This window comes from Embiotoca jacksoni, unplaced genomic scaffold (genome assembly GCF_022577435.1).
Source record: "Embiotoca jacksoni isolate LCO1_2020_lvr unplaced genomic scaffold, fEmbJac1.0.p SCAF_1, whole genome shotgun sequence".
In the NCBI taxonomy this organism is placed as follows: Eukaryota; Metazoa; Chordata; class Actinopteri; family Embiotocidae; genus Embiotoca; species Embiotoca jacksoni.
This window is the reverse complement of record NW_027185229.1, coordinates 17,443,041-17,460,863: the sequence shown is the minus strand read 5'-3', so window position 1 is coordinate 17,460,863 and position 17,823 is coordinate 17,443,041. Positions and strand designations below refer to the sequence as shown.

General features: G+C 38.9%; 1 protein-coding gene across 1 annotated transcript in view; it reads left to right on the top strand.

The window, feature by feature from the left end:
• Positions 1–17,823, top strand: part of ca16b (carbonic anhydrase XVI b) — a 94,907-nt gene that overhangs the window by 16,385 nt on the left and 60,699 nt on the right. Inside the window, exon 2 of the mRNA XM_069144378.1 lies at positions 4,826–4,930. Within this exon, the coding sequence (XP_069000479.1) occupies positions 4,826–4,930 (105 nt within the window). The remainder of the gene's footprint in view (positions 1–4,825; positions 4,931–17,823) is intronic.

Below are 17,823 nucleotides of genomic sequence, written 5' to 3'. Positions count from 1 at the left end.
CATTGGAGAGGAGTCTGTACTGACAGCAGCTGTCTCCCTCAGTTTGGCATCAAGAGTCTGCCCTTTATACAGTCATGATGCCTGTGAAAACACAGCTCACTTTTTGTTTAGTACGATTTCAGACAGAATACTGTGAAAGTTGTTTAGACTGTAGTTTGTTTAATTAGTAAATTTAATGATATGCATTCTCTCTCCCTCTAATTAAAGTCACTATGTGAGAAAACGGGGAATGAGGCGCGCTTCCTTCTCCCTCAACAGCTACAGTCAAACGTCTGTGTCGATGTGAAGCAGCACAGTGTTGAAGGAGAACGTGAAAAATGTAGCGATGGTGACTGGTTGGAAAGAATCCACTTTATTCAAACACACAGTTCGGCACATGGCCTTCATTAGGCGTATGAAGGTGATGTTAACCGTGTTGTTGATTCAAGTGGAAGCTCTTCGGGGACGTTGGAGATGGCAACAGGTATTTTTCACATTTTGTGTTTTGGAGTTCCTGCTTCACTGAAGTGTAGTAGGACACGCGATTGTATTGTAAGAATCATGTGAGTAAGTTAAGACGATTTTTCTTTGATACTTCAGTTGGAATAGACTGATATTTTTCCTGTGGTAATGGCTTTTGGCAACATAAAGTCACACCATGCGCTGTACGGCTACAGGGGATTTCAGCTTGTCTGTCTCACTTTAAGGTTAGATAGGTGACAACGGTGTGTGTGTGTGTGTGTGTGTGTGTGTGTGTGTGTGTGTGTGTGTGTGTGTGTGTGTAAATCACTGTAGCCCTTAAAGGAGAAATCTGTTGATATTTGATGTTTTTATTGTATGGTCCAAAAAATCTCATGAAAGGGCCAAAACCAGTAATAAATTGATCCTGCTAATTGTCTTGAGTAGACAAAGCCTGACATTGCTTTGATCAAAACCAATTAAAAATACATTTGAGCCACTATGCTGTGCCTTCGGTACATGTTTTTTTTAATTACCATGAACATGGGTAGATTATTTTGAGCCAATCCCTTATTCTTTCTTGTTGAGGTAAATATGAATTAACACGCCAAATATGCAGCTCAAATTAGTCCTCAGCAAATATACTATTGACTCCTGTTAGTGAGGAATGTTTGCAAAGAAACAGTTGTTTTGTTGAAAATGAAACTGTTTGTGACCAGTTTTTCAAAAATTCTCTCTGAAGTACTGCAATACAAATTACTATATTGTTGGGTTTGTTTTTTTTCAAGGGATTTGTTGACAATAACAAAATATAGAATATTGACAGCTTTATCCTTTAAAGCCACACGCTGTCACCGAGGATCGGTACAAATAATAGATTTACCAGATGGCTCATAGGGTACACGCCTAACAAGAACTAGACATGAAAAAAAAAAAAAAAAAAAAAAAAAAAATGGCCTAGTGTTCAGTCTTAACACCTGGCATTTTATTTCTGGAGGTCGATTTTCTATTTTTAGCGTATAATCCTCCTTTTGCCATATGATGCACTTTCTTGAGCACTGAGTGAATGTGCATGAATCATATTTGTGAGTGGATTCAATTTTCTTTTTGTCACATCTGACTGTTTGTGTTAATAGTGGGTTAAGTACGAAAACTATTTTAGTGGCAAGAATATGGGTGTCCAATTTCCTTTTATGATGCACACATGGATGGACTATATTAAGGGATTTCCTGATCTGTGGGGGGAAGACAAGTCTTGTGACAGTTTTTTGCTTTCAAATCCTCCACAGCACTTAAGCGCATTTTAAATGTGTATTTCACATGTAGATGGGGAAATTCAGCTAATTAAATACACATCACTCTTTCGTAGTTGATCCAAATTACATGGACATTGTAACTCCGGATGCATTTGAGAGCTTAATCCATCCCCACCTAATCCTCCTGATGACACGGATGTGCCACGAGGCTATCCTTCACATACCTGGTACTAACATTGATATTTTGCTCTGTCCCTCAATGACTAATGCTAGTTAAATGCTCCTGTGGTTGTTGTTAGGCTGCTGTTTTTCAAAGGCTCTCAGGGGTCCTTAGCTTGTTGTTGAGTGTGATATTTTGGAACAAATAGTGGGGCTTAATGGCAGTGTAGATGATTCAACTGCCCTCAGGACAACGAAAAGGGGAAAATGATTTTTCAGCTGATACAGTGTACAAAGTGTCGTTCTGTAGGTGTTTTGAAGCCTTCTATTTGGTGCGAGCTTCCAAGAAAAAAAGATACAAAAATTCAGGCCACACCGTACGTATATAAGGTCTCATTTAAACTACCTGTTAACCCACATAATTCATCCTGTGTTTTCTACATTTCATATTTATGTATGTTCTTTGAGTGCAAAACAGCTCTCCTCCATTTCCTTCAAGCCCAGCACCGACTGTGTTGTCTGCTCTGCTCTATCAGAGATGCTGTGGCTTTAATCCTTTGCCCACAGGGGACGGCTGACATGGATGTGTGTAAACTGTTGACATGGTGCTGTCTCCTATGCTCTCTGATCAAAGACAGTGCAGCCCTCCTGTTTCACAACCTGCCTCCAAATATGCTCCAAGTCTCTCAGAGACGCCCTCCCTCTCTGTTTCACACTTTATGTTAACTTGTGTCTGCCTGAAGAACGTTGGCAAGTCTGATAATAACAAAGCAGCTATTTCAGACTTTGTTCACGGAGCCTCTGTGACCTCCCTCTAAGCAATGAGTTTGATTTGGAAAACCATGTGTAAGTGGCTCATTTGGACACAGTAATGCGCTGACTTTAAGTGCAAGGAAAGACTTGGTTTGATGTTGTGCTTAGTTTAATTAAGCCTCAGTAATGATGCAACTATTAGTAAGAGCTGAGCTTGTCTTAAGTGGCTTGAGATATACGTGCGTGTGTGTCTGTGTGTTTGTATTTGATGTGTGAAGATGCTGATTAAGCCAACTACAACTCGCTGTCTAAAGGCTGTCGAGCTTTAGGAGTCCAGGGAGTTCCGCTATTGTTCCAAAGTTACCTTTAAGCTCTTGAGACTGCTTGAGACAGTATAATATACTGTGGTTCTCATGGTTACAGTGTCATGATGCAGTGTTGCATGTGTTTATAGAATAATGATCTGGGAAATCTTGTCACATGTTTATTCTGAATTAAGATTTTTAAACCTGTTATTGTTGTGGGGACACCCATGACACAGGTATAGTCTGTATTTCTAACATTTTGTAAATAACCCTATAAAGAGTGTTAATTTCTCGTCTGTGTTTTAAAATCATTGTGGTTTGAGTGTTGAGGTGTCCCTGGTGTCGTGGGAGAATGAACTGATACTAAAACACACATGAATAGACTGTTCTGGTAGCTTTAGTGCGTTTTCGATGTGAGATTAACTGTGTTGCAGAGCTGCATGTTTTTAAGAAGCCCGTATGAAGAGTTTTAAAATGGTGAACACAATGTGGAAGCAGTGTTTTAAAGAAAATATGATACAACATGGATTATCTACAATATTGCAGCAAGTAACAGTGATTTCTGTTTCCATTTTGAGTCTAGCAGATTGTCATCTGTGGTTTTGTTTTAGTTTTTCCTGCTGTTCCTTTTACACAGAAACAATCTGCTTGCCCAATTGTTTGCATCCTTCTAGCAAGAGGGAATCTGTGTTAGCCAATCTCCAGGTTTTGAATGCCACAGCGGGTTTTGTCTGCTTAATACGAATCAAAAACACTCTTATTTTGCGTGTGCATCTGATTGTGAAGGGCTTCAGCTAGACATTTTCTTCTCCACTGGCATCGCCTGCATCTGTCGCCGAGCACATTTTCCCGATGAGTTTGATTGTTGTAAGTTTGTGGCTACATGCTCCAGGACAATTTGTGCCCCTAGCATTAGTTGTAATTCTGTTGACAATGTTGGATTTCTTTTGGGCAATCTTTCCAACGAACTTTAAGAGACATTTATGCCTCCCGGGTTGTCTGCATTTGACAAATTCTTGTTTCTGTATAGCTTAGCGCGGAATCTCTTCTGACATTATTACAACCATGCATATATTGTAAATGTGTTTACCTTTCAGCCTATTTGACTGTTTCCCATACCAGCTGCTGCTGTAAAATATGTGATTGGTGGTAACCGCAAGAGCGCAGGAAGCATCACAGGGGTTGTAGGAGGAGCTCCTCTTGTTTTCTGTAGATCCCTGATGGTGGGGATCATTACCACCCATTAATGCTTTGTGTCAAATGATGGCAACCAGGCTGAAAGCACTGATATTATTATTATTATTATTTTTTTTTTTTAATGAACACAGCCTTTAGCTGTTTGCAGCAGCAACAACGGTGACCATGAAGCTTGGACATTCAGAAGACTGTCTTTTGTCAGAGTATAGGCAGTTGGAAGGGATTTGAAAATACTGGGCAAGAGTTATCCTTGTTAAGTATATTTCAGTCCCTGTCACCTCTGGAGTTCCTGCCCGAGAGCAGCAGCAATTCGAGAGAAGAATTTGTGGCAATTTGACTGAATGTTTCTCTCAAACTGAAGTGTAGGGGTACTTGAGGTCCAATCTGCACTTTAAACGGAACATTGATTTTTTTTGGTGATTCAGAAAAACCCTGGACTTTGGTCCACTACAATTTTTAATAGCAATTGTTAATTCAGAGTCAGTTGTAGTGAAAATATGAATATGATATGGTTTATATCAATTTCACGTCATCATTTATGAAGAATTAGAAAATTGTCAGCTCCTGAAAATGCGTCTAAATGAACACGCTGTGTTGTGTTTTCTCCAGACATTTTAATAGATTGTTGAATTAATTATAATAGTGTTTGTTTGAATTCTAAAAGAAAGTTTGCTTTCCGCTGTGAATTTATCTGACCTCCATCTTTGTCTCCCACAGTTGCATCGGGTGGCCAACCGCACCACGCTGGTGGTGGCAATCATGGAAGCACAGGTGTAATGAGGGAGAGGAGGACGGCTGGTGACCCCTACTGGTCCTATTCAGGTGAGCTCTCATTTGTTGTCTGGCACTAAGTAGGAGGGGAAATTGCTCATCTCTTATTTGGCTTGCCTATTAGTTTCCTGTTTTTGTCAACTGTTTTAACAGCAGCCCTTATTCGCGCCCCACAGCCAAAAGGCTTGATTTAGGTATTTAGTATTCACATAATAGCATACCTCTGCTGTGAGTTTTCATTGCTCGTAATAACTGTAATTAAACAAATACACCGGGGAGAGAAAAACACTGACGTATAGAAAAGTGAATTAATTTTCAGATTATGTTGCAGCCTCCTCTGATTAACCACAAATAATGAGTCAACTCTATTCAAAATGTATTTATTTGTCTGGATCAGACACACAACTTTTATGAATAGAAATGCTTGAGGATCAATTCATGTAATTTATTAAAAACCTTGCATTTAGTTAGCGCTGGGAGGAATAGCAATATATTGTATCGATATGATGATATGAGAAGAGTTATTGTTTTAGATGTTGGATATGGTGTCGGGATTTGCCATGTTATTTTTTTCTCATTCTAGAGGTTTCATTACATAAAAAATTATGTAATTTTCTAAAATTCCCAATGGTCGAGCTCTTCTTTGCCTTTACCCACTTAGTCACTATATCCACATTGCGTAATATTAGACCTTATAATCTAAATATTTTGTGAAAGGAACAATAGTAATCTCTACAATTTTATTGCAATATCGATATCAAAAATAGTGTGATACTGGATTTTGTCCACATCACTAAAACCTACATTTAGTTTTTAATCCTGTTCTTCTTTAAAAAGTCATAACAAATAATTTATGGGACAATTATGTCACACTTTTACTGCGTCACATTTAGTTGCACAGTTGATGCAGCTTGCAGGTATCTTCAGAAGACCTTAATTTGTTCTGAAGAAAGCTTCATCAAAAGTAGAGCAGGCCTGGCTGTGAAAAAAAAAATATTTGTGTTTTTAATTCCTGCCTACATTATTGATAATATGCATGCTTTCAATGTCAAAGTAAGTGCTTCTGGGAATTTAGGTTGGCCTCTTCCTTAATTTCTCAGCCATCTACATGAACAAATTGTAAAGATGGATGAACATGGCGGCCCAGAGTGAGCAGTCTGATGTATGCTCTAATAGATGATTCATGATGTGCACTTTTATGCCTGTAAATATTCTGAGAGTAGTATCTATTTGCGTGCATATTTGGGTGGTAGTCTTGAAGGGGCAACAGCAAAGTGTATAAGCTTTAGAAAGCTGGAAGTCTAAAGAAAAAAAAGTACATTTCTGAAAACATAAATATAACAATATTTCTGTTAACATGAAAAGAGATATTTAAAATGGCTAAATCTGTATATTTTCATCAATATGATGTGAAACAATTAATAGTTTAACTTTTAACACATCATAAATTGTCTATTGTATGTGTGTGTTAATTCTGTAATTTTTCCCATTTTTTGATTAACACTTAAAACAAATGGGGCTAAAGATTTCTTTTCAGCAAAACTAAAACCGGGGAAGCCCATTCATCTATAAAATGATGGCTTATAATTTTGCTCATCACTACTAGAGATAAATACCAGAGATAAACATATTGGGACTACCTGGTGAGCTCTTGATAGCAGAAGGTTTCAGCCACCGTCCACTGTATTTTGTCTTTTCAATAATTCGATCAACTGTAAACATGTGCTGTATTTTGCCATACCTGTACTAAATGTTCTGCAAATTTCCCCTTTATCGGGGTTGGATGCCAAATGTGTTTGTGCAGCTGTATGCAGACCAGAAGTTGTACAGTTTTTGAAGTTGTTTTTGGTGGTAAACAGTTCTGATAAGCACTGCTACTCATTCAGCTATACACATCCACACCCAACACAGTCCTCTGTTGGCCTTCAAGCAGCTCCGGTGGGAAATGGGGGTCATGTGCTTTGATCGAGAGCAGCTCACTGGAGGAGTCCAGGAAGGGAGAAGCACTCAGTATAATTGTATTTACAGGTTACAAGGTCCAAAAACACCAACTTGCAAACAACTTATTTGGTCCCTCCACTAGTGGAGTGCATCACAACCCTGAACATTATCATATCGGTGGAATATTTTTGTCTTCGGTGCTGTAGTCGGGGGTCCTATAATCTCATGTTTTAAATCAAATAAATCCTGCAAATAACAGCGAAAAAAACAAACTGTTTACTTTGGGCTTAAGTTTGTTTTAGTATTCATGTCACTCCTGATAGTGGTCTTCGTCTCTTCCAGTTTTCTAGTAGAGGCAGTGGAAGAATGTCTGCTTTGACTATACAAGCATGATTGCGCTTTCGCTGTGAACGAGGTGTGTGGAGTCCATTATAGGAATCCTAATCGAGAAAACAAAGCCATGTTCAGATGAACAGAAACCTTTAATATATTGCCAACTTTAATCACTTTTTAACTCTCGTACATATCTTTTCTGATGATCAGATACATCTGTGTAACGGGTTGATCATTTTAATGTTACATTATTATGGCAACACATGGTTGTAGGGTATGGGCCAGTGTGTGTTTGTGGTTTAAGTAAAATGACAGAAGGCTCAGTAGGCATGATGATAAAATCATCCATAGCAGGGATTAGCTGAGGTGGTAAACCACAACCTGACACAACTTTTCATTTAATCTGTTCAGTTTGTAGCTGAGATCTTAAACAATCGTCACTCTTAATATATGACGTTTGCTGTGTGAAATTGGTTTCTTCTTTTTTCCCTAAAGGTTAACGTGTTTGTGGGGTGTGTGTGTTATTTATTTATGCATTACATTCTTCTTTGCTTTGGGCCAATATCAGTCCTTCCAGGAAATCGCGACCTTGATTGCAATAATTAACGCAAATGCAAGCGAACTCCGCAATATTGCTCGCAAAGTTTGAAATTTGCGCAATTTTTCTGCAAAAAAATCTCGTCAGCGCAAGCTGTGCTAAAAGTATGAGGGCATAAAGTAAGTATTTTCAGACCAAACTCACTTTATTAACACGAATAACATTTACAGTCAGTACGTCTCTCCTCCTCTCATCTCTTTACCAAAAGAACCTCTGTGCACCGGTGGTAACTACAAGTGAAATATCCGGAAGTGGCGGGGTTTGTGGAAAATGTGGACTTCACAATAACATTTTCTGATGAACTGCTTATTATCAATGGAAGTGATTACATATTGCTGTATGCTACAGAAAATGTATACACACGTAAAGTTGTAAGAGACTGCTCTTTGTTTTTGTGAATACAGCAGGCCTGTGTTGAATTAACATGAATTAAACGGCGTTTAAAGCTCTTATTTTGACAGCAGATATAGTCGTTGTTTCTATATTACAGTCACAGACTGTCTGTTCTGTAAAGCTGTGTCACTTTTATGATTTACTCTTGTAACTTTTATAGTTTAATATTTCATAAAATAAATTTTAAAAAAAGATTGCAAAGATTAAAATATTTCTGTGACGTGCAACATGATTGTTATCACAGGAGGTGATTACATATTTATTCCTTTATTCTTTTATTAGATAGTGCTTAAAACAATAACATTTTTCTTTCTGAACTTGCAACTTTTTCTAATTCCCGCAATTTTACGCAAAAAACTGCAAATTACATCGCAATGTATGAGAAAATCCCCTGCAAAATCAAGCATTTTTGATCGCAACAATCACAAAAACCCCACCGAGATCCTGGAGGGACTGCTATATGCACTTATATTTTGCCTTGTAATTGTCACTATCGGCAGATCTTTAATTTTAGTTCCTGATCGCTAACTTAATCAGTTTTTGTTGGTGCAAGGACCAAACCTGAGTCCAAAATCCAGCGGGACACAACGTTGTTTGAATATTCATGTTGAGTTCTTTCTTATTTTATAATCAAGACATCAAGCTTGGGCTGGACTTGACACATTTCTTTGTTCAGTTCAATTTTAGGGGCCCTTATTTTTATTTTTTTAATTTTTTTATTTGACAGAGTGTTATGTATCTCTGTGTAAACAAAGCTAAGGGCTGTTTTAGTGCTTGTATTTTGTAACCACCCTGGGAAAATGTTCAGCTTTCTGTGATGTGCTGCTTGTTTGGAGTTGTGTGAATGGTCAGCAAGAGACATGCTAGTAATTAGCGAAAGATAAGATCTAATGTTTTTTTTTGTTTTTTTCTCCTAAATTTCATGTTGGACGTGTCGACAACGAATCAATATCGGGTTAGGGAACCAGCTGACAATGGTTTTTTTTGGACATTCATTTTAGGCCTGTGCAGACCCCCAATTCCTACCAGTGAAGGCAGCTGGCTGATTCTAATGCGAAAAAGGGAAGCATTGAGGGAACACAGAAATGTCCATTACTTTGGGAAGGTAATTAGTGGCTAAGGCTGTGAATAGGGGACGGACAAGCGTGCCTTAGCAGCTAAATGGTTATTAAGGGCATTTGCTCTGTGCAAGTGAGTGTAAAAGAAATGCACACAGAAGGGTTAGCCTGAAGCTAGAAGGTACTGGTGCAAGGCAGACTTCAGCTCTACGAGCCAGAAACACTACATAGCATAGAGGAGCAAGACTTCCCTCGCCCCTCACTGTGTATCCCACCAGTCTACAGACGACTCTGGAGCAGAGCTGTTTGAAGAATGTGGAACGATACGAGTCTCAGAAACTGGAGCAAAAACAAGAGAATTTGAGTTAGAATGTGGAAAGTTTTTTTTTTAAATTTAGAACTCTGTTCAGATTGTTTTTTTCATCTGTAGAAGTTTAAGTGAATACTGTATGTGAAAATGTAAACATTTCAACACAAAGTTCTTGCAATTCTTTCAACATGTAGATATATGTGATATAATTTGGATTTGAACGACATCATTATCAAAATAGGTTATTTTCAATAATAAGAAATAATGCTTTTTTTTTTAATTCTTTTTTTTACACACATTAGTGTACATACATTGAGGAATTAGGCACACTGTGCATTGAGCGCTCTTATCGCTTCATGACGTCACCTTGTGTGCTTTGATTATGAACCTCAATGCAAGTAGCCTAGAAAACCCACACCCTGAAATTTGATTAAAAGTTATTTAAGGCGTGGTGTGTGTGTGTGTGTGTGTGTGTGTGTGTGTGTGTGTGTGTGTGTGTGTGTGTGCGCGTGCGCGTGCGTGCTTGCGCAACAAGACATTTTTCATAAGAGGGATGATATCATACTCACCACAAGACTCCCACAGGAACAGGGCTATGCATCATTTTCTCCCTTTTTATATCTCTGCAGGTTTTCACATCATCTCTGTTAGTTTCGCTGCCTTCCCTTATCGGTAGTTTTATGTTTCTGGCCAATGTACGCAGTAGTTTGCTTTTGATTAGCCCCTTGTTGATTTATTGTTCTAGTTTAATTACAGCACAACAGTTGGAGCACCTTAACGTGCATTTGCAGAAGCATTATGCATGATCCCCTCTAACAGTGTGTAGAATGAAAACGAAAAAGGAAAAACAGAGCAAAGAAATACCAGCACTAGATGTAGAAAAATATAGATTAACATGCCAAAGCTAACTGTCAAGTTTTATTTTCATTGCATTTTGAGATTTTGTCAAGTCCCTGTATTCACTCGCATGTCATTTGAGGCTGATATGAAGCAGTCAAGGCTAATGAAATAATTGTTTTTGATCATCTTTGATTAATGTAAGAATTTATGAGTTTGGTTAGGAAAAAAAAAAAGAAGAGTAACTGTGCAAAATTTTAGAATTTTTTTAAAGAGCACATGCTACGGTAGCCCTGATCCTTCAGATGATATAGCAGTTTACCTCCACAAATTAATGACATAGCTTAAGGCATTGCAGCTTAGTGATTTTTCACATTAATAACTTTCTAATAGCTCTGTCGATCATATGGATAGAGCTCCTACTGTCTGATTTTCATGCAGCTGTTACAGATGTTTGAATGGAAGCCACTCTGACAAGCTCCTGTAGCCACGGAAAGAGCCTGCGATGGTCTGATATATGTGGATTATATTTCCCCTCATCCTAACAGTTTTATTCCACTTCATTGAGGTTGCCCATGATCATTAGCAATCTTTCCACTCATGTCCCACATAATGAAGTGAATGAAGTGTCATTTTCAATCAACTGCTATGTTGGTCCAACTTAATTAGTACTTTAGAGGATACAAAACAAGATTAGGTAACTCACTGTTCTTGATTGCCAGGACTGTTTGTTTTGGCTTTGAATTAACCCTCAGTCCTGCTGCTGCTCACACTCTCTTAAGCTTGTTATTGTATTTCCTCACTACTTGAGATCTATCACATCATTCCCCTGCAGCTAACAGGGCGCTGATCCCTAGTTTTCAAGATAAACTTGTCACTTGTAAATTATTCTGCACTCGTATAATTGATCTTACTATATAGTTATTAGAACAATACCCAACAGGATTGATTTCAGAGGAGAGTTTTTGGGTTGATTTCAAAATCGGTCTGTCTGAGATTATGTAGTTTAGGTGTGACATGTTAAACAATATGATTCACGTGACCTTAAATTGGCTGCGCACTTGTGAAGGCAGTGCACTTTGTCTCTTGCATCATGACACCCCTCTACAAAGGCTGGAGGGAAAAGAGCAATGCCCTGTTGTCATGGTGCCCAACAGAAGGAGCTGTGCCTCCTGAGGAGGATTGCTCCCACTAGAACTCCATGTATTAGAAGCATTTGAGATAAAAGCAAAGCTTTCAGACTATACGGTTGAACAGTGTTAAGTGTGGACGGTAAATTATGAGGCTATCCACAAAATACCCCCCCCCCCCCAATAAGAAACCCTCGCTTTATAAGATAAAACCTACTGATGAAATTTATGTTGCTGTAAAATAATAAAATACATTCTTTAATGAGTCATCATACGCTATTTTGGTTGTCTAAATTAACTCTAAAATACATCATTTATCAAATATATGCCAGAATGAAATACATAAAATATAATTAAGAACCAAATATCCATATTTTCCAAGTGTCCTACAGTCCAATTATTATTGACTACACAATATGTCACGATGTTCCAAGCAAAGTGTCATATCAATCTCAGAAGGTTTTTTTTCCTAGCTATCCAATATTTTTGTTTTAACCAGGCGAAAATGTGCATTGTGTGTTGTGTGTCAGTAAGTCATTACACTTTGAACACATTTAATTGAGGGAAGACATTGCAGTCACTTTGTGCTCATATCTGTCATCTGATTGCTACATTATGCACACCAACTGCAGTCCTACCACAGACAGTCTATTCAGATGACCAAACCGCTTCATTCTTGTTGCTAGCTGCACAAAGGGCCTGGCTATTCTCAGCATGCTCTAGTTGGTACAATTTGCACACCACAGTGACTCAAAAAACATGGTGAATTGCTGTTTTACTAACTACTAATTGTATCCTTAATCAACCAGTTAGAGCAGCTCCTCCTTGGATTCAAGGACTTGAGGGAAACAGGCACTTACAGGGTATGACAAGCACTGAAACACCTGCGTCCGTTGTTTCCTAGTTATGTTTGCATACTGGGGCTGTCTTGGCAATCATTACTGCCAGATGACAAATGTCAAGTGTCCGGAAAAGCAGCCATTTTATCTTATTCACTCCTTCAACTGTCAATCCTTTTCCTCTGTCTGCATGGAAAATTGGTCTGAGCTGTAGCTATCAGTTGATGCAGTTTGTGGTGCACTTCAGTGTTGCTGCTACTTTTCCCTTCATTTTGCTCTTTTACAGTATTTTTGAAACCTCAGGACCTTCTGAACTTTGTTGCGCTCATTCTGAAACATTTCTTTACTGCCTCCCGTACCCACAGTGCTTTCTGGACTTGATTGATTTCCTCCGTCTGCGAGAACAGAGAAAGATTCATCCGTCTCCCACCCTGCATTTATAGCCACAGCCATTGTGCGCGATGATGGACTCTTAACACAACATCATCTATATTCCTCTAGTCGTGCTGATGTGTCGTATCAACCTGCAGATGTACCTGCACTTGTTTTCTGAGAAAATGAGAGGTGCAGGAACACTAATTATTAAAAATGAATTTCGCTGGGGCCTGAGCTGGCTCATTATTCATCTTGGTTATTGCTAGCAGTTTGGATCACCCTTCGTGTGCCAGAATTGGTCCGTTTGTCTCTGTCAAGGGTGGGCCCTTGACAGATGTGCCAATATGGCTGCCGAAGTTCTGTGCTCGAGGAGAGGCATCTTAATTCTCCATGATGTATCACACTGGCAGCAACCAATTTAGCAGAATTGAGCTCCAAATCATCTTACTTACCACTGTCTCTGACAATCTGTTTCCTTTTTCGCCGAGGTAAATATATTATGAATGGAAATTAATTAGGGATTCAGGGCACCCTGAGCTGTATCAGTGAGTGTTTGTTGGACTTGACTGTTTGCATTGTTATATCGGCATGTACAGAGAACAGTGTCCCGGGCCATCACCACCAGGATACATAAAGCCAAGGCCCCAGTGCAAAACAATGATGATTGATACAGCCAAATTATCTGCTTTTCCTATTTAGGGCAGATTGATTTGCTGGACTGACAGGTTTGTTGTGTAAACCTAATTAATTAAATTTCAGGAGTCACATGGTGTTAGTGTGCCTTGTGGCAGCATATTAGGCTTCGTTGGTGGCTCAGGTCCAACTTAATGGATGTGGACATGCTCGGCCTGCTGGGATTGCAATATTGAGCAAGTATGAGATTGCCAGCCCACAGGTTTCCTCTCTAATGTGTTTATGCTGATGAGCTGCAATGAGCTAGATAGCAGCTCAGCAAATTTTTAAACTCATAATCATGATGACTTACTATGTAATGAGTACACATCCCCCTGGAGGTGAGGAGTTAACCGTTGGGGGCAAGGCCGTAATAGTGACATAATGGCACAATTTTGGAAGATGTGCAATGCTTCCCTTGAATAATGCTGTGAGGTATGTTACCATAAAATTGCACTTAGACTTTCAAACCACTGAGTTACTGTAGCAGCAGCTGATGGTGTTTATAGCAGCATCACTTCTAGTTCTCTCACTTCCTCAGGCTTGTTGGATCGTTTATCCTGTGCTACTATCTCTAGTTTACTGAGTTACACTGCTAAATATTGATTTCTGTCTAGATTCTAAATTATAAGGACACTAACTGTGTAAACATATAGCCATTGTTGCCCCTGTTTAGCTTGCAGAACAACTGCAAGAGTAATAGCTGCTAAGGGGTGAGCTGAGCATTAGGGCAATAGCTCAGTGGTTCAAGCCTTTTTTGTACTGCATTATTTTGTGAGTTAATGATGCCTGTGGTTTTTTTTTTTTGGATTAGATTTTTCTCATTGGGTTAGTATCCAATCAATGTAGCTCACACATTGCCACAGTCAAATTCAAAACAACTGGCGCAATTACCTTTCTGCAAACTCTACAAACTTTTTTTTAATTTTATTTTGGCTGATCTAACATGTTCTCACAGTAGTAGACAGATAAAAGATCACTCAGACCCGTCGTCCTTTGTCTTGTAGACTCTCATGACTCATTTAAGTCAGAGCTCGTATACCTGCAAAGGATAATGAATAATGTATATGTATCATAAATGTATGGGGGTAAAAGCTGTTTGGATGATGTGTTCTTGTCTAAACCAATTGGGCAGTACCCAAACGTCCTCACTAATCTTCAGTTAGTTTTTGCTTTTATTACTGAAAATGCTACTGCTGCAGTAAGAATAATTTATTAAAGGGTTTTTTGTGTCCAGTTTTTTATATATAAAAAAAGAGCCATTTATCTGACTTAATTTCCCTTTCTACAGTACATTTTTAGCATTCAGAGAGAAATTTTTAAAGCCTTAGGGCAAAGGACCACCTTAGTCAACCATCATGTGCACAACAGTGTCTTTGCTATTTCAACCATTAGCTACTTTAATGATATTTCAGTTTCATTGCGTTGGAACTCAAATAAGTTGATTTGTTAGTGCATGAGTCTGGAAGAAAAAGGTGTAGTAAAGGTACAAGAAATGGAGTCCTTGAGAATTTGGATTTGTTGTTTTTCATAGAACTTTTCTTTTTTATTATGTCCCTACCTCGAGACCTGCCTACAGCAAGTTTAATTTTGAAATAAATTTAGCACACCTGCACCAGCATTCACCTCTCCTCAGGAATCAATATTCTGCTTCTTTATGTGAGCTCCCTCCTCCCTGCTATTCTTTAATTTGCCTTCTCATCCATCGTTCCTTAAGATGGCCACATCTCAGTTTTGAGCAGGGGTTTGCATGTGAATGCTGGGGGGGGGGGGCACAGACTGGATTAAGGTTTGATTTAAAATGGCTGCTCGCTGTGCTTAGCTCACCACTCATCCGGGGATGTGGTCATGTGCAGTCTTGTGATTTGTGGCCTAATTAGTGGTTTTGGGGTACCCACGGCTGAAAAACCTCCACTGTATCTCTTACAGCTGCTGTCAGTTTTTATTTCTTCCACTTTCTTTACTCTCTGTGTCTACTGACTGACACGTGCACCCACATATGCACACACTCTCCCACTCCTAAGCTTTAAAAATCCAAGCAAAGGCTGACTGTGAATAAGCTGCAGACATAAGAGTTTAGCTGTGCCGATAAGAGGCTTCTCCATACAGCCAATTTATCACTGCAGGAGTAAAACAAATATGTGTCTGTTTAGTTTAGGTCAAAGTGCACAGGTGCAAAAAGATAATTTGGCTAAAGCTGATGTTTACCCCTGCCAAGAAGGTTATGCTAAGATGGCTTTTGGCTGTGTGTTTTGGTGTGTTTCCTAAATCTCCCACGTTAATGGCTGGATTGGCTTAGATTTTTGCTGTATTTAGTTGATCTTTTCAGAGGTCATGCACCAAACAGGAAGGTAGCTATTAAATGTGGAAACCATGCGACCTTTCCTGTACAAAACTCATCATCCAAACTTCAGCTATACACAGCCATTCCAATGTGTTCATTACCCTGGACACTTTAGTATAACTGGCTACCTTGGGAAATCTTTTGGACTTCAAATGTTATGTGGTTTCATGTTTTTGCTTTCCCTCTCTCTATACATTTTTCACCCGGTGAGAATATCACTTTCTTTGAGCTGTGCATATACAACCTGTCATCTTTATAGTAACAGCTCACTCTGAGCTCACTGTCATTTCATTGTTATTTTTCTATCTTTCCTTTTAGAAGTAAACCTTTTTCGGAGTATGTGAGCATGTGTTTGTGTACATTTATTATTATTTGTCTTCGGACAAATAAGAGGAGTAGAATAGCTCATAAGCCTGTTCGAGATCATTCAAATTTCAGTCCAGTGAGTGTATACACCTCTGTATCAGTCGCAGGCAGCTTGTGTACATTTTATTTGCAAACCTGATCTCCACTTTGTGATGAAAGATGAAGGATTGCAAACTTTTTTCACTATTCACAACCTGTATCTCAGAAACTTTGACCAATGTTAGGTAGAAGTTTTCTTCCACACATTATATAAAGAGTACATATGCACTGCCCTGTCTGTAACTGCTACGCCACAGTTTAGAAATGGAGATGATCCTCTGTATCTTGGGCAGTGTGGGTACAATTATTGAGACATTTGCAGGTTTTCAGAGCATAACATTTATACTGTAGGACCAAATACCTAAAGTAGCAGCTCTTGCAAATAATACATTCAAGCTGATGAAATACATTCGACATAACCTGCCATTTGGAGGAGGTCACCGTGTGGGAGGAGATCTTTCACCTTCACCTGCCGACTGTGGCTAATGGTCTGCTTAGTCCCGAGCTCATACTTTGGGGTCATCCTGATGTCATGACAGGCGGGTAAGTGAGCGGTTTCTGTTTGTCTCACAACCTCTGTCCCCCTGGGAGACAGCAGCCCCCATATACTTGTCCTGTTTTATTACTATACAGTGACCTGAAGTCAACTCATCCTCTTAATATTGCGTCCCTCAGCCCCTGCATGATAGCCCTCCGGTAGCCATCTACCGTAACCCCCTTTGCCCTCTATATCTGATGGCCAGCTGCTTTAACAGTAACCTTAAGGTTGGCAACTTCTATGAATTCATGTGTAGGAAAATATAACAGAAACTAGATTTCTAAAAACAAGAAAAGTCTATATACACGTAACAAAAACAGAGTTTGTTAAACTCTTTTACCAAAACAACTTACAAAACAAGTCAATTCAGGTGGTAAACTTTATATCTACTTAGAATGTTGGCATTGCCTTTTTAACAGGTTAGCATTTAGCTCAAAGCACCACTGTCACTGTGCCTAAGTACATCTGTGCATAGCCATCAAGGGCTGTCAGAAGTAGGTTGTTATAGGTGTGTCTGACCACATCGGAAAGCTGCCGTTAAACAACATAAAGAGAAGAACACGTTGCTACAAGGCTCCTGAGCTCTGCAGATAAAACTGTGTCGATAAGAGATTAGATGCTATGGCGCGAAAAGCAGAAACATGCAAAGACAACTTAAGTTGTCAAAACATTCCGGGTGGAACTTCTTTGAGACACGACTTTTAATCGAATAATTCAGAATAGTTTGCATCTCTAGTTTGTAAGGAGTGTAAAACTGGCTTAAGACTTCCTGTTATATTGTGTCTAGTTAGCCACTTAGAGTTAACATAATGTAGTTGAAGAGAGTGGGTTTCAAAATAGGCAGATTTGGACCAGAAGAGAAAGACCCAAGGAATTAAAAAAAAAAGAAAAAAAAAAAGAAACTCTATAGACATTCCTGAACATGATTGGTGTGTTTCACTAAGATTTACAAAAGGCGAAGAGTACAGCATGTGTAGATCCATTTCCCTTTATACCTAATAAGACTGAAATAATTCAGATGGACCAGCAGGGCATTGCCATTATCAAAGAATGCATTCTTGCTAGCGAGTTGAGAAACTGGTCGCAGTAGGGCCTCTCTAATAATCAGGTGCTGAAGTCATAGCTCACTGGAAGTTCCTTGATCCAAAGAAGAGGTAATTAAACTAATGGA